We start from the raw sequence: 24,515 nt of genomic DNA, 5'->3' as shown, positions 1-24,515 counted from the left end.
TTGCCAAAATGAAAATGTAACATATGATTGTTAGGTAGTTAATGTAATGATAACTACACTAAAAATATACTTCTAAGCTAACCTAAAGAAATATCAAGTTACATAGTTTAAAATAGAAGTCAGTTTCTATGGAGCTAAGTCCATGTCTTTGCAAATTGCTGAAATATTAACAAAAGCATCAAGACTCTCAATGCTTTCTAATATCCTTTTGAGTTCAAATTATCTCAATGAGATCTTCTTGATATTTCCAGTTGTCTGCACTGAACTTCAATTCTTAAAAAAATGCTGTAAGAAATGCATTATTATATTAAGGGGTACAGTTAAATTGTGATTATAATTATTAAACAGTTAATAGAAATTATTTATTGACTGATTTTCGTTATAATCCAAAGGATGAAACTTCTTGAAAAGCTGATGAAATCCGAATAATTTTGCTTTCACTCCTAGTATGCAATATGCAGCTTTCATCAGTTATGATGAAGCAGTGATCCACTGGACTGGTCTCCCCTGCATAATATTATATATGGAAACTCTGGACTGCCCACATGTCTTGGCCTTACTATTGTCATCCAGAAGATACACTGTAGGACATGTAGAAGTATATTATCTACAGTGGCTACCAGGAGGAAGTTAAATTGCCAGTCCAAGAGATTTCATTCAAGAGTTTTCACTGTGGCATAAACTGTTGCTTTTTCCAAAGCACCCATAAAGTAGTGACCTTATTCATCCATAGCAATGTGTTAGAAGACTTAAAGCCATACTGTTAGTAGTTCTTCCATGACACAAACCTACTAGAATATCTGTATTCTCACAGAAAGCTGTTAAAAGCTCATTGGTTTTACATGGTTACTGTTGATTTTAACAGTACAGTATTCCATTCTATGGTACCAACTTAAACTGAATTATTGAGAACTGTATTGCATAAGGAGACACTTTAGGAGAATATAAGCTGCTGCCTTTATTCACATATAAATATGCTTCTATGTGTGTTAATTTGTATAACTTTATGTTATATTATATAATATATTATATTATTTTATTATACAAAGTAATTAGGGATCTTTTTATGTGGTTTAATCTGTTAAAAATAGCTGTTAATTTTCTCCCTCAAATCACACCCTAGTGTCTTCATAAAAGGAAGGTCATATTGGTTAATATAATTCCTGAATAGCCACAGCTGGAATGCTTTTGATCATAGGTCTGTTAGATCAGGATTCACCTGGGGTTGAACAATAACCTATAATAATAATAATAATAATAATAATTTTGTGTATATTCGTGTGTGTATATATATATATATATATATTATATATATAGCAATAAGGAAATGGAGGGGAATCTGAGGTACTCATCAACTTGCAGACACTGTACTCTGTTAATTAATCCATTTATTTTTCAACCAAAAGGACAATAAAGACAATATACAGACACATATGACATACTATGTCATATCAACAATTAAAATTTCAAATTCAAAAGTACATCTAGCGACCGAAGAAGGGACAAAATTTTACAGCTGTTTCGGCCTAGCGTTGGCATGCCCCATTCTATCTATATAACTCCAGTAAGCTGGAGAAATTAGTAGATGAAAAGGATGCAATGGAGGTACATGCATGGTTCACTAGGCCTCTTCAGAGATATACAAAATTCAGTTCATGAAGTTTACAAAATTCAAATTCAAATATAAAAGCATGTAAAAAAAGCATACAGAAAGCATATAAAAAAACGATATAAAGAGCCATAAAAACTCATATATATATGCATATGTATGCATACATTAACATATACAGATATACAGGAATACAAAAACATAAATACATGAATACCTATATGTGTGTTCAGATGTACATACATAAATGGCTGTACATGCATACCAAGAGTCAAAAGTTACTGTTACTATATATGAGGAGGACAGACACATCATCATCATCATCATCATCGTTTAACGTCCGCTTTCCATGCTAGCATGGGTTGGACGATTTGACTGAGGACTGGTGAAACCGGATGGCAACACCAGGCTCCAATCTAAATTTGGCAGAGTTTCTACAGCTGGATGTCCTTCCTAACGCCAACCACTCAGAGAGTGTAGTGGGTGCTTTTACATGTCACCCGCACGAAAACGGCCACGCTCGAAATGGTGTCTTTTATGTGCCACCCGCACAAGAGCCAGTCCAGGGGCACTGGCAACGATCTCGCTCGAAAACTCTACAAGGCCAGTCAGGCGGTACTGGCAACGGTCACACTCAGGATGGTACATCTTATGTGCCACCCGCACAAGAGCCAGTCCAGGGGCCCTGGCAACGATCTCACTTGGCTTGCCGGGTCTTCTCACGCACAGCACATCTCCAAAGGTCTCGGTCAGTAGTCATCGCCTCGGTGAGGCCCAATGTTCGAAGGTCTTGCCTCACCACCTCAGCCCAGGTCTTCCTGGGCCTACCTCTTCCACGGGTTCCCTCAACTGTTAGGGAGTGGCACTTTTTCACGCAGCTATCCTCATTCATTCTCACCACATGTCCAAACCAACGCAATCGTCTCTCTTGCACACCACTACTGATGCTTCTTATGTTCAGCTTTTCTCTCAAGAGACTTACACTCTGACGGGTATGCACATTCACATTACACATCCAGCGGACCATACTGGCTTCATTCCTTGCGAGCTTACGCATGTCCTCAGCAGTCACAGCCCATGTTTCACTGCCATGTAGCATGGCTGTTCGTACACATGCGTCATACAGTCTGTCTTTTACTCTGAGTGAGAGTCCCTTTGTCGCCAGCAGAGGTAAGAGCTCTCTAAACTTTGCCCAGACATATATATATATACCCACACATACATACACATATGTGTGGTTGGCGTTAGGAAGGGCATCCAGCTGTAGAAACTCTGCCAAATTAGACTGGAGCTTGGTGTTGCCATCCGGTTTCACTAGTCCTCAGTCAAATTGTCCAACCCATGCTAGCATGGAAAGCGGACGTTAAACGATGATGATGATGATGATGATATATATATATTCTTTTACTTGTGTCACTCATTTAATTGTGGCCATGCTGGAGCACCACCTTTAGTCGAATAAATTGACCCCAGGACTTATTCTTTGTAAGCCTAGTACTTATTCTATCGATCCCCTTTTTGTCGAACCACCAGGTTACGGGGATGCAAACACACCAACATCGGTTGTCAAGCAATGGTTGGGGGACAAATACAGACACAAATAACAAACACACACATACATTCCGTCTACCAAATCCACTCACAAGGCTTTGGTCAGCCTGAGGCTATAGTAGACTTGCCCAAGGTGCCACACAGTGGGACTGAGCCTGGAACCATGTGGTTGGGAAACAAACTTCTTACCACACAGCCACTCCTGTGCCTTATATACACACATATATATATTTATATATATATACACACACTCATATATCACATACATTATGTGTAGTGTCATAAAAGTCTCTATTATCTCATATGTATCTACTCAGATATAATGTCATTTATTCTTTTGTTACCTGTATAAAATAGGCTGTACATTAGAAGAATAATTTGCATAGAAAACTCCTTGGCATGTGATAATCTTTTGTGTAAATGTGCATAAAATATTATCAGGCTATATGTTACATACTTTCATTTACCTGGAGCTAATATTTACATAGGTGAGTCGTTTCTCAACCAAATGACCCTTTTAAGTTACCTCCATATAAATGGATTCCCATTTATGAATCTAACACCAGTGTCATAGCTTGTCATTACAAAGATGAAAATGTATCTCTACAATGATAACAGATTATTAATGAGTTACAAGTTGTTAGGTCATAATTTACATAATTATTTTTTTTGTTTGTTTGTTTCTTAAGCTGCTTTTTATATCTTGTTTTGTTTCTAACCTTAGCATATTTATCGAGAAAAAAATATTTCTTTCATTGATTTAAATTTATATTGTTTCTTTTAGCACTTTTCCTCCTCCTCCTCCTCCTCCTCCTTCCATTTCATTATTATTATTATTATTGTTGTTGTTGTTGTTGTTGTTGTTATTATAATAGGTGGCAAGCTGGCAGAATCGTTAGCATGCCGGGCAAAATGTTTTGTGACATTTTGTCTTTCTTTATGTTCTGAGTTCAAATTTCACCGAGGTCAACTTTGCCTCTCATCCTTTTGGGGTCGATAAATGAAGTACCAGTGAAACACTATGGTCGTTGTAATCGACTAGTCCCTTCCCCACAAATTTCAGGCCTTGTTCCTTTAGTAGAAAAGATTATTATTATTGTTGTTGTTGTTTTTGTTGTTGTTACACAATCTATTTTGTAATTACTTTGTAACAACACCAGGTGCCACTCATTTATCCCTACATTTTAAACTACTCACAGCCAACCCTTTTGTGTTAGTTCTTAACTTTTTTTCTCCCCCACCCCTGTTTTGCTGATCTCTTGACTTTTTTTCTATTCTGCATGACTATTGCTTGGTGGGAAGGTAACACACGTGCACACATATACATATCCTCTTTTTGTTCTGACTCACTAAACGTACACTAGCAATTGCTGACACTACTGAAGAAATAAACGAATAAGTAAATAAGATTATTGAGATAATGCCTAAGGCTTAGGATTTCAGTCTTGGTGTTAATACAAACATGTCAAGCTCACTATTTTAATAATCTTTTGTTTTAAAAGGTGATATATTAATATATATATGACATTAGCTCTTTATTATCACCATCACCTTTATCATCAGCATCAAAGGACTCTTTGTATCAACTTTGATTTGTATTTTAGTATATTCTCAGTACTTATGTTATTATGATGGCAGGCGCTGAAGTGCTGCAAGTCTATGGGGTGTGTGGTAAGAAGTTTGCTTTCTGACCACATGGTTCTAGCTTCAGTCCCACTGTATAGCAATTTGAGCAAGTGTCTTCTACTATAGCCTCAGGCTGATAAAAGCCTTGCAAGTGAATTTGGTTGACAGAAACTGAAAGGAAACCTGTCATATTGTATGTATGTGTTTGGTGTGTGCATGCTTGTGTGTGTATGTATGTAAAAAGTACTGGGGTTGATTTGTTTGACTTAAAATCCTTCGAGGCAGTGCCCCAGCATAGCTGCAACCAATGACTGAAACAAGGAAAGGACAAAAGATATAGAGAATCATTTTACTTTCATACTTGGTTTCTTCTGGAAGGGTGTGAATATCTTAAACTCTGAATTTCTTTCTCTTAAAAAAATTTTTAAAAACTCTTTGACTATACAAGAAACCAGTCATTTAAATTTAAGGAAGACTTCCAACAAATAATTTATTTCTTTTTTTAATTATATACATTTTCTTTTAGTGTAAGAATAATAAATACATTTCTTTGATTTTGTTTAAATCTAAATACAAACTGCAACTATTTTCTAAAATTACATATATTATGTGATGCTGCATACTCATTTGGTGGTTGTAACTTTGATTGTCTTTTACTAGAGCAGAATGTGCTGGATGATACACTTTTGACCTAATGTGTATAGTTTGTATGTTCATTTTCCAATTTAACCCACAAAAATTTGCTTGAAATGTTACATTTGATATGCAAAATATTGGAAAGTGAGATGGAGAAACAATTATGACAGAATAAAATGGCTTGTTATATCTTTTATGATTTTATATATGCATATATCGAGAGGTAATATTTATCCCCACTCAAACATGGATATTTTGTTAGAGCAAACTATACTGCAGTAATTACATGAGAGAAACTCCTATACCTGCTAGCGGGGAGATAAATCCCCACCAGATCACGTAATTTCGTCCTCCCGTGGTCTTGTTGATGATAAACAATATAAACAAATGCATTTTGCACCAAAAGGTTGATATGAGAGTTTCTCTCATGGAAACTACTGCTGTATAGTTTGTTCTAACAGAGCATCCACATTTAAGTGGGGATAAATATTACCTCTCAGTATTAATACTGCTTCTGTTGCTAATAAATACATGCATATATATATATATATATATAATTCCTTTTTGGAATTGGATCTTGAAGCACACGTAAAGCTATAAAAAGGAGAATATCAACAAATTGGGTTTTATTGGCTTCAAATGTTTCAAGAATGTAATTGAACAAAATCACAAATGAATATGAAGAAAATTACTATATTGAGTTTCTAAAACAATTAGGAATATTCTATGTAATTGTTTGATCTGCTAGAGAGACCAGGTAATTCATTCTCAAATCATATCCTACTATATTAAAATATAAACAAGACGCATTGGATCAGTCAACAACAATTCTATTGAAAAACTTTGACATAAAATAATACATTGTATAAATAAAATCTGGAACACTATAAATGAGATTTCAAACAGGCAAAAAAAGGCCATAAATCTCTTCCTAATTCTGTTTGAGTGGAATGATATAACTATATTCAACCAAAGGTACCAGCTCCTTTAAGAAATGTTAGTGACAAAGTTCACTATATTGAAAGCTGTTATGCCAATTTCTTAAAGAATTTTACAAAGATTTGTTTATAAGGAAAAATATTCTAATCACAGGCTTAACCCTTTAGCATTCATCCACATTGCTTTGAATTAACTATGCATTATCTTGTAGCTTTGAAATATCAGTGATGTGATTGTCAATTTTTAGAATGACATTGTAGGCTAGGTGTGAGAGGTCAGATTTGGCTGATTTGAACATAAAACAGGTAGAATATATTAGCCAGATATAGCTTCTTTAAATGCTAGAGGGGTTTGCAGGATATTGTTAACCCTAATCACTCATATATTAGACTTCATAATTCAGACTCTTATACACATTTTCTACAAATTTCTGAAATTTGGTGTTTTTCCAACTGTTATGAATTACACAAAATTTTGTTTTGTGCTCAAAAGTGGATGTGACTGTAACTCCAGCAGCTGTCACCTTGTTAAGATACTTGTCAAAAGAAAAACTGTATCATGTCAAGTTCCTAAGTTTAATATCCTGTATCACTAGCATTGTGACTGGAAAAGTCAACCTCTTGGCAAAACAGCTAACGCAAGTGACTCCACTGATAATATTTGTAGATCTAAAAAAAAAAAAATGTATTTTCAAAGATGGGTTGCAGTATCTAGAAGTTCAGCTATCCAGAAATTTATGATTTCAAGGCCTGAAATTATGGTAGGAGGGATCTAGTAGTTTGATCCCAGTGCTTGACTGCTACTTATTTCATTGACTCCCAAAAGAATGACGGGTAAAGGAATTTGAACTCAGAACATTAAAACCCAATGAAATGCAGTAAGCATTTTGTCCAACATGCTAACTATTCTGCCAGTTCACTGCCTTATAAAATAATAACAACAACAATAATAATAATAATAAAGTAACAGTTAATAAACTTTTTGATGATAAATTTAGGTGGTGTGAAGTGAGTTCTGTTTTTGGAATATTTTTGAAAATGTCTATAATTTTAACAGCTGTCATCAAGATGTAAGGTGAAAATTTGAAGAAAAATAGAGCAGCTGCCCACTTTTAAAAAATTTCTCTTTTTTCTAACTTCTAACTTGTTTATAAAAAATAGTTTTTGCACATCTTTTTGATTTTAATTTTAATTTGTGTTTTAGACTTATATTTTTAATTTGTGTGTTTTTAAAATTAATTTTTATCTTTATATTTTTAAAATATCTTCAGCTTGTCTTTTTTCTTTAAATTCTATTTATTTCTCTATTTTATGTTACTTTTCAGTATTCAAGTTATATGTATTTTTAATGGAATGCTTGGAAACTCATCATAGCATAAAAATATTGCCTGTCTCATTGTTTAAATCTTTTTCAGCTTGTGTATAATATTATAGTTAACAGTCAAATAAAATTATCTATCTTCTTCACTTGCAATCTTGATTCTAATTCAGCAAGAGCTATTTAACACAGCACCAGTTGAGATTAACCTAAACTCTCCCTAAATATAACAATTCCATATCCATCTTAGCAGATATTTCTAAGACATACTTTCTATGCATATTTAATCCTTAATACAGAGACAAACTTAATGATTTTTTTAACATACTTGGTTGCTTTTTACAAATTGAAACATTTACTTCAACAGTGATAGCTGTTCTTTTACAGCTGGATATAGGTATAGGTTTATGGTCGAGACTGTGGCAGTGGAGATCTCTGGTGTTCTTGGCTCCTGGACCACACCTCTGCTCACCACCACCAGGGTTGAGATGGCTATTCGCAAGTGCAAGCCCCATGAGTCAGAGTGGCTGTTCCAGCACATATCCCTCGCCATCTGGTGGAGTAATGCCTTTTCCATTTTGTCTGTTGGGACCATGTGGCTCTCAGAATTACAGGAAATCAAGAGACTGTAAGAATTTCGATGCATACCACGCGAACAATAGACTTACACAAGCAGGGTTGGTTCAGCTGTTAAAATAAACAAATAGATTAAACAACTGACCAGTGTATAAAGTTATATAAGATAAACCTTCAGAAAAAGAGCATATGATATACATTCTGGTATTTGCTTTCAGCAATGCCTTGTCCAACAGAACCCTTTTACTACTTATTTCAGTTACCAGTTCATCTTGAAATGTTTCTTGTTATAGACAGGTGCCCGATCCTGCTATTTATGAATGAACCTTGAAGTAAGCACTCTCTCTTGAAAGCCTTTTGGAGCTTAGAAAGCATTGTAATATAATCTAAATACCTTGTCCAAAGATGCTAATTAGTTAACTTAGTATATTGTAAGTGTATATGTGTGTATATATGTATGTATGTATGTATAATGATTTTATATTCGGGTATACATGTATAAGTAAATTTTATTTTCAGACACATATATATATATATATATATATATATACCATCATCATCATCATCATCATCATCCACTTTTCATGCTGGCATGGGTTAGATGGTTTGACTGGAACTGATAAGCTGGAGAGCTGTACCTGGTTCTAGTCTGATCTGGCATGGTTTGTATGACTTGCTGCCCTTCCTAAAGCCAACCACTTCAAGAGTGTAATGGGGGCTTTTTTACATGCCACCGGCTATAGTGAGTGAGAGATAAAGGTGGGTGGAAGGGAAAAGAGAGGAAGGAAATAGTATTTCTGTTGCTTTACTCTTTTACTTGTTTCAGTCATTTGACTATGGCCATGCTGGAGCACCGCCTTTAGTCGAGCAAATCGGCCCCAGGACTTATTCTTTGTAAGCCTAGTACTTATTCTATTGATCTCTTTTGCCGAACTGCTAAGTTACGGGGACGTGAACACACCAGCATCGGTTGTCAAGCGATGTTGGGGGGGTACAAACACAGGTACACAAACATACATACACACACACACATATATATACATATATACGACAGGCTTCTTTCAGTTTCCGTCTATTAAATCCACTCGCAAGGCTTTGGTCAGCCCGAGGCTATAGTAGAAGACACTTGCCCAAGGTGCCACGCAGTGGGACTAAACCCGGAACCATGTCATTGGTAAGCAAGCTACATACCACACAGCCACTCATTCACAAATAGTAATTATGTTCAATTAGGTGATTTTTACAGTCACTACATCTGAATTTAACGACAGAACTACAGTAGTAGTAGTAGTAGTAGTAGTACTGGTATAGTAACTGCAAGTGTGATGTAATCATGTACAGTTATTTCATAAAATAATCCGAGATTAGATCATAATTCCTTTGATATTTTGTAAAGTTTTTACCTCAGAAGGCAATGCTGATCATTGTATGTTAATTATAAAACAGTTAATTATATTAGTTTCTTCAAATCAAATTCTTTTAATCTAAATTTTCCTCTTTTTTTTTTTCTTTAAAGCATTTTGAAATAATACCTATCATTAAAAAATATTTATTTTGTTGATTTATTTTGAAGGCTAAAATGTTATAATAGTTGAATAAGAGTTTGCAATATGGAATGAGGTTTTGATAAAAGTCCTTTTAAAATTTCAGATCTTCAGGAAAAATTAAGAATCTTGTTTATGTATCTTACATTTTAATGTCTTGAAATTTTATTTGATTTTTTTTTCCAGAGTAAAGCGAAAAGATGGTGAACTACCAGAGAAAGTGTTTGTCAATAGACGATCTGTTTTAACGTACGTATTGTCTTAACATTTTTCCACAAGTTTAGTTCACCTAAATATTAGGTTGGTTTTCAATAGCACCACAGCCACATTTAATACAAGTGTGAAAAGATATTTACATATATTCAATTTGTCAGATTTCTCTTCTGGCTGCTAATACAGTAACTTTTTTTTGTCTACTTTTACTTTACTCACTACTGCTACCACTTAATTGTTTTTATTACGGTCTGTATTTACATTGTGTCTCAAAGTTGTCTACAAAACTCTGCTTTAAAATAGATCCTGGTGTGTGATTGTTTCATAGCCTTTCAGAAAATATGGTGAGAAAGACAGCTAACCAAGTCATTAAAATGTTAAAAAATTATCAAGAGTCATTAATTTTCATCCCTGCATTCTGTTCCTGGCAAAGACTTACTCTCAGTGGCATTGTACACATAACAGTAAATATAAGGTGCACCAGGTATTTTTGAATTACCTTGATGGCCCATACATAGAAGATGACTTAACATAGTGTTACATAACATGTGCCAAATTTTAATTTTCATATTTCTCTTTCAAACATATCAGCAGTATCAGCATGCTAGATTCCAGTCTTGACACAGGAAATACCGTGGATCTAGCTGCCAATCACTGTAACTTGGAAATCACCAACTTCTTGCATGTAGCTGGTTCTTCATGTTCGGTGTTGTTGGAGAAAGAGCTGAGGCCTCTTATGGAGACATGTCATCCATGGCTCAGAGAAAGAAACATTCTCAGCAGTCAGACATCGTCCGGACAGCTAAATTTATCCTGTAGGTCTAAAACATCATCAAGGTGGTGGAATCCACTATCAAACCTGTGCTACACAAGAACATCAGGTACAAATCTTGTATAATGAGAAGCGGGCAGTTCATGTCCATTAAGACCTGAAAGAATCATATGATCGTGTAATCCACCTCCACCTCCACCCCCCTCATACACATTATTTAAACTCTCAGGACTGCTGTGGCTGGAACTTCATTAGGAAAAGGAGGCTGACCAATGGCCCATGGTGCCAAGGGCTGCCATTGTAAACATGGTGAGCAGCATGAGTGAGGGTTACCTGATCCTGGCAAAGCAGTCACTTCTGTGGCCACATCAGGGCAGTTTTTGAATGGCTTATTTCTTTGATGTATCTGTTTGAATGTGTATGCTGTTTTTTCTGATAGTATGTTTTTATTTTTCTGTTTGGTGTCTTTGTTTTTCTTTTTGCTGAGTTTCATCTTCAGTTGCCTGGTGTGCACTTCAGATACAATAGTAGGAAACAATTCTGTATGATTAATAAATGTTTGATTAACTTTCAGTAATGAATTGAAATCTATAAAGAGACAAAACTTTGTAATAAACTAGCATTTCTGTTCAAAGGAGAAGAATGCTACAACTTCTTAACATATGGTACAATAGCCCTTACCAATGGAACCCTGTAGTATTTCTGGTGAAGGTACCACCACTACTTAGCTTAATACTCTTGGCAACTAATGTTCATCTTTGATCGATCCAAAATAAGAAAGGGAATAATAACTACCATCCTCTTAGATATATCTGTCATACAACCACATATAGCTGTGCTGCTATAATAGAAACAAAAAACACTGCTGAAGACAAGGCTTTGTCTTCAGACCCAGAAACTACTTCAACATGTAGTGTAGCTGATTCAAAAACATTTTCCTATTTCTGACTATAAAAACAAAAAAACAAAAAAAATTTAAAAAACATGTTCCAAGGGAAAGTGACATACACATGAATCTCTGGTGAAAGATCTTTCACAAATAAATTTCAATGAAAAATTCTTCTCTTGATACATCAGTTTCTTAGGCACTCCTATATGTCAACAGAATTGCTAGAATGAATGAATATAGTATATTTTTAGATGTTATGTTATATTCAAGGTCAAAATATAATGTTGATTCTATGCCTATCTTACAGCACTTTATTATTATAAATTCCTTTTTAAAGTGTCATAGATTCTCCAGCGTTTATTTGTGCAGTTATTGAAGTATTTGGTATGCAAAGATGAAAATAGCAGGACGGGCCTAAAACTAAATTGCGTATAAACAAATAGTTTAAGAAGCTTAAATTGAACAGCTTTTGAATGAAATTTATGTTGTCCAGCCAATCAAGAAAAATTTCATTTGAAACCTCAGTCTGCTTCTATGTCAGCTGAATTCTTCCATGAAACTAATAGGTTTCAAGCCCTAATTTAATGTAAGGCTAACATGATCCCACATGACAAGATAATTACTGCAAGAGTTAAAGGAAATGAGGACAGTGATGGCTAACTGGTCAAGAATGTATAATTTGGTTCAATTTTTACATCCAAGATCAATAAAGGTTTGCAATGTACTGGGACGTAACATTGCATGTGGGGTAGAGGGTGGGAGGGGGTTGAAAAGTTCCTGACTTTGGGTAAAAGAAAATACAGGAAGATGAGTTAATTATGATTTTATCCAACATATTCTCCTCTCTGATTTATACACTTATTGCAGCAGTCCTTCAGTTTTTCTAAGCTTTGTAAAAAGAATTTCAAGGGTTGGGTCTCCAACCAGGCCTCTGTAACTGTGATCATTTCCAAATCAGTGTGAAATTTTGTTCCTTTGAGATGTTTCTTCAGTTGTGAAAAGAGGTGATAGTCAAAGGGGGCCAAGTCAGGAGAGTAAGGTGGGTGGTCTACCATTTTAAAGCCGAAGTCAATTACTTTCCATATAGTATCATGTGCTGTGTGTGGTGGTGTACTGTCCTGCAAAAACTGGGCACCACAGCTCAGCGTTTCTGCTTCAAAACTTCATGCAGTTCATTCAACAGAGACATGTACTATTCTGCATTGATTGTGCGACCCTTTGGCAGGTGTTTTATGAGAAGTTCTCCATCTTTGTTCCAGAACACTGAATGTAGAATCTTTCCAGCTGACTTCTAGATCCAAAACTCCTTGAGATGCAGTGAACCACTGTAGCGCCATTCCATTGATTGTTGCTTGATCTGAGGGTCATGATGATGGAGCCAATTTTCAACCATAGTGACTAAACAAACCATAAAATCAGCCTCTCCCACTGCAAACCAGTCCAAAATTGCTTTTGATGTCATCATTTTGTGCTTCTGATCTGCATTCAGGCATTTTGGGGTGCATTTTGCAGAAAGCTTTCTCAACTCCAGAATGTTGTGGTCAACTCTTTTGTGAGAAATCCTCAGCAAATCTGGCAATCTTCAAGAACTGTGCTATGCACAGTGTTGGCTTTGTCCTCTGTGGTTGCAGAAATTAGCTGTCCTGGTCAGGGTTCATCTGTGATCTCAAAATGACCAGTTCAAAACCATGACACCCAGATTTTCACTGTGGTGTAAGATGGGCAACCATCTTTCAAGACTTCCTTCGTCTTTCCATGAATTTCCACCACTTCTTTCCCTTGCAAAAAGAGGAACTTTATGATTGCCGATGCTTCAATTTTACCAAAATTCATTGTTAAGTACTGTCATTATACATTAAATCTGCAAAAAAAAAAGAAAAATATATTGTAAACCATCGTGATTTTTTGCATATCTTCTAAATAGTTGTCCTACCTCGCCTGTAACAGTAACAACTCTACCCTTTTGTGATACCTTTAAAGCCAGGAACATTTCAGCACTCTTTTGTAGACAAAATACTTTTTTTGTTTTGTTTTGTTTTTAATATTTTTTTTGCAATTTTTTTCATGATTTATTTCTTTTTTATATTCCAGAGAGTTGTTGGAAATAACTCATATCCAAACAATTTATAATATCTTTGTGGCCATTCTGCTGGTATTTAGTCTAAATACTATTGTATATGATCTCATTGACACAGGCAGGTAAGTAAAGGGATCATCATTTTTATGTCCATTTTACCTGTACTCTATCTAGTATATCATATTGTCACCCATATCCATCCTTAGTTACCTTATTTGTGAGATCCTATATTCTGATTTCTGTCTTCACCACTGACCCTTTTTTATGTATATTTCTTACTGTCATCATTTAGCAGTTTTTCACCCAATGGTTTTCATCACATGTCCATACTAATACAACTATACGTTTTGCATACATTAATTAACATATCTTTTAGACCCATTTACTTTACCTGCTCACTAGCATTCTGCTTTTCATGTAAGTTTATGTTAACATAAACAATAGATCACACTCTGGCATTCTGCTCCAGCCATTGCAGCTCTCTACAGTTAGTCATCATCATCATCATCATCATCATCATCATCGTTTAATGTTCGCTTTCCATGCTAGCATGGGTTGGACGATTTGACTGAGGACTGGTGGACCAGGTGGCTACACCAGGCTCCAATCTGATTTGTCAGAGTTTCTACAGCTGGATGCCCTTCCTAACGCCAACTACTCCGAGAGTGTAGCGGGTGCTTTTACGTGCCACCGGCATGAGGGCCAGTCAGGCGGTACTGGCAACGGCCACGCTCGAAATGGTGTATTTTACGTGCCACCTGCTCAGGAGCCAGTCCAGCGGCACTGGCAACGATCTCGCTCGAAATGCATTATGCTTCTAACACATTCCTTGTACATTCTGACTTCCACACAAAGGGAATCTGTTCTTATTTAGCCCTAGGTCAGCCCTCATTGAGCAGACGTATGATTAAAAGCATTCCATCTATGCCTACCCCCCCCCCCCAATTTTATTATTTGTTTTTAGGACTACATTATCTGATATGTACTTTGATTTAAAAAAAAAAAAAGACAGTTGAATTTAATAGAGGTAGTTTTGGCTGATGTGGTTAGCAGTTTGAGCAACCAGGTAGAGGCTTTGTTGCTGGCTCAAGAAATCTCTTGTTGCCAACAGAGGTAACAGCTGCCTGAACTTTTTCTAACTATTTCATATTGTAATTACAATATTTTAATTAAAGATACCTCCATCACTAATCAGGTCACCTAGATAACAAGTTGTCTGAAACATTAAGCAGACCATCTGATCAGTTCATGAGTGACATTTCTACCTATCTACTAGAGATTTGCATGTTTTGTGTACCCATTACTTATGCTGAGTACACAGTACCATCCTCTTTGATTATACCATTCTTGGGATTTCTAAAACTGTCTTTGTGCCAGTTTTAGAAATCCTTTATCAAGCAAGACCACTTCACAGGAAACACTGGAATTTTATTTCTTTTCTAATTAGTCTTTGTAATGTTATTTAGGTTGTTTGGCTTTGACTATTCTTCAAGTTCTTAAATATTTCTCAGTTTTTAGCATATTCTGCATTGAGAATCAAGTCATCTCATCTACAAATAGGTTTCTAAGGGCATTTATTTTGAACTTTTGTGTTATTACTTCAAGTAGGGGTTCATTAAGGATCGGTGCTTAGCCCCCTCTTGTTCATCATAGTCCTCCAGGTAATAATAGAGGAATTCAAGACAGGCTGCCCATGGGAGCTCCTCTATGCTGATGACCTTGCTTTTATAGCTGAATCACTACCTAAACTAGAGAAAATGTTCCAGGTATGGAAGCAAAATCTAGAATGAAAGGGCCTTAGAGTTAACCTAGCAAAAACCAAAGTCTTAGTAAGTATGAAGGCAGACAAATCACAGATCCCTTCAGGTAGATGGCCTTGCTTGATCTGTAGAAAAGGTGTAGGTCGAAACTCCATAACATGCACCCAGTGTAAGCTTTGGACACATAAAAGGTGCAACAATATCAGAGACAGATTAACAGAGAAACTAGCTTTTGTATGTGGAAGATGCACAGGTACAATAAACACCGAAAGTATACAAAAAATAAACTCCATCAACTGTCATGAGAGTAAGCTATAGGTAGTAGATAGCTTCTGTTACCTAGTTGACCAATTTAGTAGTGGAGGTGGATGCTCTGAGAGCATAGCTGTGAGAATAAGATTAGACTGGGCAAAGTTCAGAGAGCTCCTACCCCTGCTAGCAACAAAGGTCCTCTCTCTCAGAGTGAAAAGAAGATTGTGTACAAACAGCTATGCTGCATGGCAGTGAAACATGGGCTGTGACAGCTGAGGACATGCGTAGGCTTGAAAGATACAAAGCCAGTATGCTTTGCTGGATGTGCAATGTCAGTGTGCATGTTCGACAGAGTGTAAGCATCTTGAGAGAGAAGTTAGGCATAAGAGGCATCAGATGTGGTGTGCAAGAGGGACGACTGCACTGGTATGGTCATGTGATGTGTATGGACAAGGACAGCTGTGTAAAGAAGTACCGATCTCTAACTGTGGAGTGAAGCTGTGGCAGAGATAGACCCAGGAAGACATGGGACAAGGTGGTGAAGCATGATCTTCAAACTTTGAGCCTCACAGAGATAATGACTAGTGACCGAGTCCTTTGGCAATGTGCTGTGCTTGAGAGAACCCATCAAGCCAAGTACACCTGTGCTGGTGGCACGTAAAGAACACCTTTTGAGTGTTGAACCTCATGGAGGCAAAGTGGCTGAGTTCTTTTCAAGCATTGGGCCTCACGGAGACAAAGTGGCTGAGTTCCTTTCAAGTGTTGGGCCTCACAGAGGCAATGACTGAGACCTTTGGCATTATGTCATGCTTGAGAAGAAGACCCATCAAGCCAAACAAAATTGCAGTCATGGCAGATACCAGTATCACACAAATTGGTACCTATGCTGGTGGCTCATAAAGCACCCTGGTGTCATGCAAATGGCGCCCTTGCCAGTGGTACATAAAAGCACCCATTACATTTTTGGAGTGGTTGGCATTAAAAAGGGCATCCAGCCATAGAAAACCATGCCAAATCAGACTGAAGTCTGGTGCAGCCTTCCAGTGTGCCAGCCAAGTCAAACCATCCAACCCATGCCAGCATGGGCAATGGACATTAAATGATGATGAACTAAAACTATAGCGAGCTGAAGACAGAACCTTAGTGAACTTGTATCTCTGTACTAATTGCTTACTCTATTTACTATACATTTTGACCTTGCTTACAACACCTTGTACATAAATTGAACTACTCTTACATGTTTTTCATTAAAGCCTAATCTTTTTCATTGTTTACCACACTATAAAGATTAGAACCCTGTTAAAAATCTTGTCTAGGTCACTAAATTCAGAATGGTTTGTTCTTAGCTAAACACTTTTGTTTGTTTGCAGTTATTTTATAAGAATTGTATCAGCTGTGATTTTGTCTTCATACAGATTCAAACTACATCTTATCCAGACTGGTCTATCTTGCTCTAATTTTGCTACATTTAAACTTCATTAAGTTTCAACTTATCTGTAGTGAAATCTGTTGTTGAGCATTAATATCTGGTCTTAAAGTGTAGTGACATAATGAACAAAAGTATAAATGCCTCTGTTGTGTAGATGATTCAGATTTCTTTTTCAGTAACCAAGTTATTACTGTCTTACAGACTTCATCTTGACTTCAATTTGATACAATGGGCATTTGGTAAATTTCCCAAGGTAATGGCTCTTTGGGTGTGTATGCAGCTGGCAACCTTGTTGATATTCTATCCAGCTTTCTATTATTGGGCTTCTTCAAAAAAAATCAGACCTTATAGTAAGTTAACTTTTGAATCTATTTATAGTAAAACTATTGTAAATATAAACATTTTATAAATAATCATCTCACAGTGGTTTTAAGAATTTCAGTATAAAAGCTGAAGTTACATACATGCTGTTCAAGGAAAAGTTTACATAGAATTGTAGTATTATAATATGTTGTGTTAATAATGAAATTATATTCTGTCAATAATATTGAGCCTTTAAGTTCTTATAAGAGAGTTATCTCTTCAGAGGTATACACAGAGGTATACATCCATACTATCATGCTACAGCATGATAGTATGGATGTATACCTCTGTGATCTCATACCAGCTGGAAAACCAAGTATAAATGGGGTTTGGAGACCTCTTAAATGGACGGCAAAATTGCACTAAGTTAACAGCTTTGTGAAAGTAAGGTGGGGAGATCACAGTATACTGGTGGATGGATTTGTTTGGAATGTATGAATGTCTTGTAGGAGGATGAGCTTACGGCAGATTAAAGTAATGGTGGCTGGTCATAATTGTTATGATAGAGAATGGGGCAGGAGTAATGGTCCTCCATACTACCGGTAAGATGTATTTGCCAAATAGGATTTAATTGAAAGTTAAACTTTGTAGACCAATGAATAGATGCAAATAAATACAATACTAATGAGTGCAATAAATTGATAATAGTAATAACAACAATAGCTTAATATTGCATTGTTCAGAAGCAGGGAGTTGGAGTAGATGAGATAAAGAGATGTGGAGAGAGAGAGAAATAATGATAGAAACATACTAGTGACTGGTTATGTTTGCTAAACAGAGTTTAAGAGACAGCAAATACCCTATCATCACTTGATCTTAAAGGGAGAGAGAGTGGGGTATGTATGTCAAAGGTCAAAGTTTTTAAGCAATAAACAAATACTAATAATTATGGTGTTGATGAATATGATAAATTACAATAGTAATAACAACAACAATACCAGTAGTAATTTGCATAACATTATCTTATCTGAGCTACCTCATTCCAATTTCTAATGAGAGAGATATAAGAAATTATGGTGTGGTCATGAGTTGTCATATTCGACTACATTCAAACATCCCACTTAAAAATGTAGTTGCGATTCTATGTAGAAACTATTTGAGGAAGAAGAGAGAAATAATGATAGAAACATACTACTGATAAAGCATATTTCTGAAATGGGGTTTTAACAGAAAGTAGATACTGCATTACCAGTAAATCTGAGACAGTGATATGAAATGAAGAGTGGTAGATCGGTATTATAAGCATAAAAAGTAAAAGTTTGTAGGCAATAAATATTATTAGTAATATATCTAATTTTAGCACAAGGCGAGTAATTTTGAAGAGAAGGGTAACTCGATTACATTGATCTCCGTACTTAACCAGTACTTATTATATTGAACTCAAAAGGTTGAAAGGCAAAGTTTACCTGGGTGGCATTTGAACTTGTAATGTAAAGAACTGGAAGAAATTTTATCTGACACAGTAGTGATTCTGGCAGCTCACCACCTGAACTATATTCGTAATAATAACAGCAATGATGCCAGTAACTAAAACCTTAATGTTCATATCAGTACTAATTTCAAATCCTCATATGACCCTGAAGATGGCAATGGGAAAATATTTCAGTGCATCCTCACCTGAATCTTTTGTTGAAGGTGCAGTATCTGATAGGTCCCTACTGATCTCATGTGTTACACAACATTAGAGCTTTGTTCTTCACTTGAAGCATTGTAGTACCAAAGAAAGAAAAGAAAAGGGAAAATAAGAAAGCTTCTATCAATGCAGAAAGTTTTACAAAAAAACTTTATATAGGCGCAGAAGTGGCTGTGTGGTAAGTAGCTTGCTTACCAACCACATGATTCCGGGTTCAGTCCCACTACATGGCACCTTGGGCAAGTGTCTTCTACTATAGCTTCGGGCTGACCAAAGCCTTGTGAGTGGATTTCGTAGATGGGAACTAAAAGAAGCTCATCGTGTGTATATATATATATTGATAGAAATGGCAAGACAACAAAAGAATGAAAGAGACCTCGACATAATGTAAATAGAGGAAGGAATTTATCTGCAAATATAATATGTGACAATTATTCAGTAGCCATGATAAAATTCAGAGTTTTGGATGTCCGGACGGAAACCCACGCCAGCATCTCTCAATAACTGAAGAGATGCCGGCGTGGGTTTCCGCCCTAACATCCGAAACTCGGAGTTTTATCATGGCTATTGAATAATTGTCACATTATATTTACAGATATATATGTACATGTTTGTATGTCTGTGTTTGTCCCACCACCATCGCTTGACAACTGATGTTAGTGTGTTTACATCCCTGTAACTTAGCAGTTCTGCAAAAGAGACTGATAGAATAAGTACTAGGTTTACAAAGAATAAGTCCTAGGGTCGATTAGTTCGATTAAAGGCAGTACTCCAGCATGGCCGCAGTCAAATGACTGAAACAAATAAAAGAAAATATTTTGGGTACAAAGGCCCATCCTCAGAAGGAAACAGTCTGGGAAGACTCTCCAACTGTTGGAGATTGTTGTCTACACCAAGTTGGAGGTTTGCTTATACCAACAGTTGGTGAGTGGCTGCTGCTAACCTAATGCTGAAGAGTTTGAATAAGGTAGCAGAATCGGTGTAACTGGACATTTCCAGACTGTTTCCTTGTGAGAATGGGCCTGTGCACCTGAAATGTAAAGGTTTTTATAAAAATTTCTGCCTTGTTAGACGCGTTCTTATTTTCTCTTTTATACAACATTATTTAAATGTAGACAGACAGAAATTTTGCATATAATTAAAAAAAAATTTTGTATCTATATCTCTCATTTAAAATATGCTTTTATATTTTCCTTTTTTCAGAAGTTTGGGATTGGATTTGGCTGGGACTCTTTGTAGCTTATCAGTTGTTATTCTTTGTTCTACCAGTGAATTATTTGTATGAAAATAATCTGCCACCAGCTTCTGCAGTAATCATTGTCACAGAACAGGTACTGTTTCACTTTTTTTTTTATCTTCTCTTTTTCAGTTATCAGTACTTTTCATCATCTGGTATATGCAATTGAGGCAGTGTTAAATTAAAATAGCCATCTGTGTATCATACTTAATGTATTCACAGTCAACTAGCCAGTTACTGTGGTGTTTGTCCCAAGACAACATCTCTTATGGATGTGCTGTGTAAGAAACATAATACCAGAGTGAGACAAAAATTCATTCCAACAGTGGCCAGTGAGAAAGCCAGATGCATTTTGGTCTTCTTGAGCCTTTTCGGTAACACTTACTCACAGCCAACCTCATGCTTAGATGAGAAATTGTCAACTGGCTGAATAAAAATCCAGTGTGTGGAACTGAGGCACTATTAAATTAAAATAACCATCTATGTTGAATTTTTATTCAGCTAGGTGGCTATTTGCAGCATCAGTTATATTTTATTCACTTATTTTTCATATCAGAGGCAATGAATTCTTGTCTGAGCATGTGGTTGGCTGCAAATATGTTACCACTGAATCTCACTGGAACAAATTTTCCTCTCCCTCTGATATTTACTATTTTTAACACAGTACGTTGATAAGAGATGTTATCTCAGGACAAATACTGAAGTAACTGATTTATCATTGTGTATCCAGTCCAAATATTCAACCAGCTTTACATTCAGACTGGCCAAGTCTGGCCTTTTGCACCTCCCCTACAATGTCATTCTAAAATTAAATTATCACATCATTGAAATCTCAAAGCTATGAGATATAGCATGATTAACTCAAAACAATGAAGATGCATGGCTCAGTGGTTAGAGCGTGGGGCTCACAATAATGTGGTAGTAAGTTCGATTCCTGGACAAGACTGTATGTTGTGTTCTTGAGTAAGACATTTTATTTCTTGTTGCTCCAGTTCCTTCAGCTGTAGAAATGAGTTGCGATGTCACTAGTGCTAGGCTGTATTAGCCTTTGCCTTTCTCTTGGATAACATCAGTGGTGTGGAGAGGGGAGGCTGGTGGTATGCATGGACAATTGCTGATTTTCCACAAACAATCTTGCCTAGACTTGTGCCTTTCTATATGCAATCCCATGGTTATTCTTGACCAAAGGGGGTCTTTACCCTTTACCTTAACTCAAAACAATATGAACAAGAGCACTCAGAGAGTGCAAACCTCTGCCAAGGCAATACTAACATCCTCTCAACGATTAGCCAGAGATGATTTTTGAACTGAGAATATCTGAAATAAACTCAACTGCTCTCACAAACGAGAATACTAAAAACAAACCCAACCACTCTCAAAAATTAAGTTAAAAAAACAGGAAAAATAATGCCAAATCCTTGTCTGGTACCGAATCAATCCCAAAATCTAATCAGTTTGTGCCAATCATGAGGCCAAGCATCCCTGAAAGTTTCATCTGAATCCAATCAGTGATTCTTGAGATATCTTGTCCATGGACAAAAACAAACATAACTGAAAACAATATCTCCACTTCACTAAGGTGGAGGTAATTAATAAGCATTACATTTGCCAGTAAACTGAATGCTAAAAGACTGAGTATAATACATAGATAATTACTTTACATTATGTTATTGATAACATGACAGTAATTCAGTGAGCATGTATTTGCTTTAGTAACTCTTTGGACTTGCTTTGAATTAACTCTACAGTCCTTATCTGTACTCTGTATGAGTAGTAAAAGCACTGCAGAGGATTATAAGATAAACTGGTGTCTGAAAGATCTTAAAATAATATTTGTTTAATAAATATGTTTATTTGTGAAAGAAATCTCACTCAAATATCCAGTTACATGACATTTTGTCAAATAAACAGTCAAAGTTTGATTTTAAAAAATGCTTTGTGGTTGCATTAATTGGGACAATTTGATTTTATTGGCAGACGTATTTGAAGAAAATAAAAGTTTTTTTTTTTTACTCCCGAATTTATATATTGCAATATACTACACTCTCTGAGTGGTTGGCGTTAGGAAGGGCATCCAGCTGTAGAAACTCTGCCAAATCAGACTGGAGCCTGGTGTTGCCATCCGGTTTCACCAGTCCTCAGTCAAATCGTCCAACCCATGCTAGCATGGAAAGCGGACGTTAAACGATGATGATGATGATGATGATGAATGTGTATGTTAATAAAAAAAAAATGTTAATAATAAAATAAACAAAACTTAAGGAAAATCATCATGGGTTGTACAATATGATGAGGTAGAATTTCTACATCTGGATGCTCTTCCTGTCACCAACTGTTACTTGTTTCCAAACAAGGTAACATTTCCTTATGTCCAGACATATTTTTGCAGTATAGTGAATATCATTTGAGCTATCATGCAATGTCAAGACAAGATGACACACACGCACACGCACGCACACACACACACACACACACACAAAAAGAACACAAGTGGGATTCAAAATTCACAACAGCTGTTTCAGTAGTATCTTATTGATGCATTCTTAGATTAAATCATGGCAAAGACCTGTCATTGTTAGGTGAATTTTAAACATATAAACAGTTAAGATACAAATAGCTGACAAGTTTACCAACTACAATGGTGAAAAAAAGTCTTGTTTTTGTCATGATGTAATCTGAGAATGCATAAATAAAATGCTACCGAAACAGCTGTTGTGAATTTTTAACCTCACCTGTTTCCTTCTTTTATACATATGGTACACTTGAAACCATCCTTAGGTTTATATTGGATTGTGTACCTATGCATGTATTTGTCTATGCGTATACTTATATAGATATGTATGCACACAATATACTATTAACAAACAACAACTAAGAATTGCTTCAGCATGCTGTATGCTCAATACTAAGTACTCAGCTGATCTCTCTCTCTCTCTCTCTCTCTCTCTCTCTCTGTATGTATGTATGTATACATACATATATATATATATATATATATATATATATATATATATATATATATATATATATATATATCGAAACAATTTCATTCAGAATCCTTGGTGCAGAGTTTCAAGTGGCTAGGCTGAAGACTAGTCATGTGCTCGAAACTCAAAGTACCAAGGATTCTGAATCGAACTGTTTTGATCTATACATGTAACTCCTAATAAATGTGTTGAGTGCCCTTCTTTCATTTGTCTACTCACTTGTGTACATACATATATATATAACAGTGTGCAGGTAAATTGATGCCATTTTATATTTTTGATTTCGTGTATGTGCATCGTTTTGTTTTATTTTGTCAACTACACAGTATAGTCGAGTCAGTTCAGCACTGTCTGTGAGAAAAACAGCTCCATGATGCAATTCACTCTGCCAGAAATTTGGAAACGACATGCTGTACTGCTTGGCATTCGCACCAGAAGCTACAATGTAAATATTTCAGAGTGTTTGGGTAGCAATCTGAGGACATGTACTGAGAGTGATAAAAATCAAACATCCAGTCAACATCATGGTGTTTGGAGTGATCACCAGTGGTAGCGACGTTATGCCTACATTCATCTTCCTGCATGGCCTCAGACTCAACTCAGAGGCCTACATCAAGTGCCTGAAGGAGGTAGTGCTGCCTTGGATCAAGACAATGACTGCTGAAAGACCCTATATCTAGCAGCAGGAGGACCCAGTTATGGCTGTCAGACAATTTCTTTGACCACATTACCCTAACATCTGGCCACATCTGCAAACCCCTTGATTATTATGTGTGGGGTGCAGTTGAGCGAGAGACCAACAAAACTCCTTGTGACACTAAAGATAAACTGAAGACAAGGATTATGGCAGCATTCACCAACTTAAACAAGGAGACCATCTCGAAGAGTTGCAGGAGATTCTCAAGTCATCTGGAAGCTATGGTTGAAGCCATTGGTGACTTTATTGAATAAATTTACTCTTTCATACTTCAAGATATTTTTATGTTATTTTGGTAAATGTATCTGTTAAAATGAGATGTCAGTGTTATTTCCATTTTTGCATAATTTAGACGACAGTTTATTCACCGCGCCCTGTATGTATGTATTATGTATGTATGTATGCATG

General features: G+C 36.1%; 1 protein-coding gene across 5 annotated transcripts in view; it reads left to right on the top strand.

Moving 5' to 3' along the window:
- LOC106877085 (sterol O-acyltransferase 1) overlaps nucleotides 1–24,515 on the top strand; it is an 87,266-nt gene that overhangs the window by 43,125 nt on the left and 19,626 nt on the right. For all 5 annotated transcript variants that reach the window (XM_014925870.3, XM_014925871.3, XM_089352773.1 and 2 more), the window contains 4 exons: nucleotides 9,985–10,047; nucleotides 13,764–13,871; nucleotides 17,392–17,540; nucleotides 20,390–20,517. In XM_014925870.3, the coding sequence (XP_014781356.1) occupies nucleotides 9,985–10,047; nucleotides 13,764–13,871; nucleotides 17,392–17,540; nucleotides 20,390–20,517 (448 nt within the window). The remainder of the gene's footprint in view (nucleotides 1–9,984; nucleotides 10,048–13,763; nucleotides 13,872–17,391; nucleotides 17,541–20,389; nucleotides 20,518–24,515) is intronic.

This window comes from Octopus bimaculoides, chromosome 1, assembly GCF_046866305.1.
Source record: "Octopus bimaculoides isolate indiv1 chromosome 1, ASM4686630v1, whole genome shotgun sequence".
NCBI lineage: Eukaryota > Metazoa > Mollusca > Cephalopoda > Octopoda > Octopodidae > Octopus > Octopus bimaculoides.
Note: the sequence above shows the minus strand (reverse complement) of the source record. Positions and strands in the feature narration are given on the sequence as shown.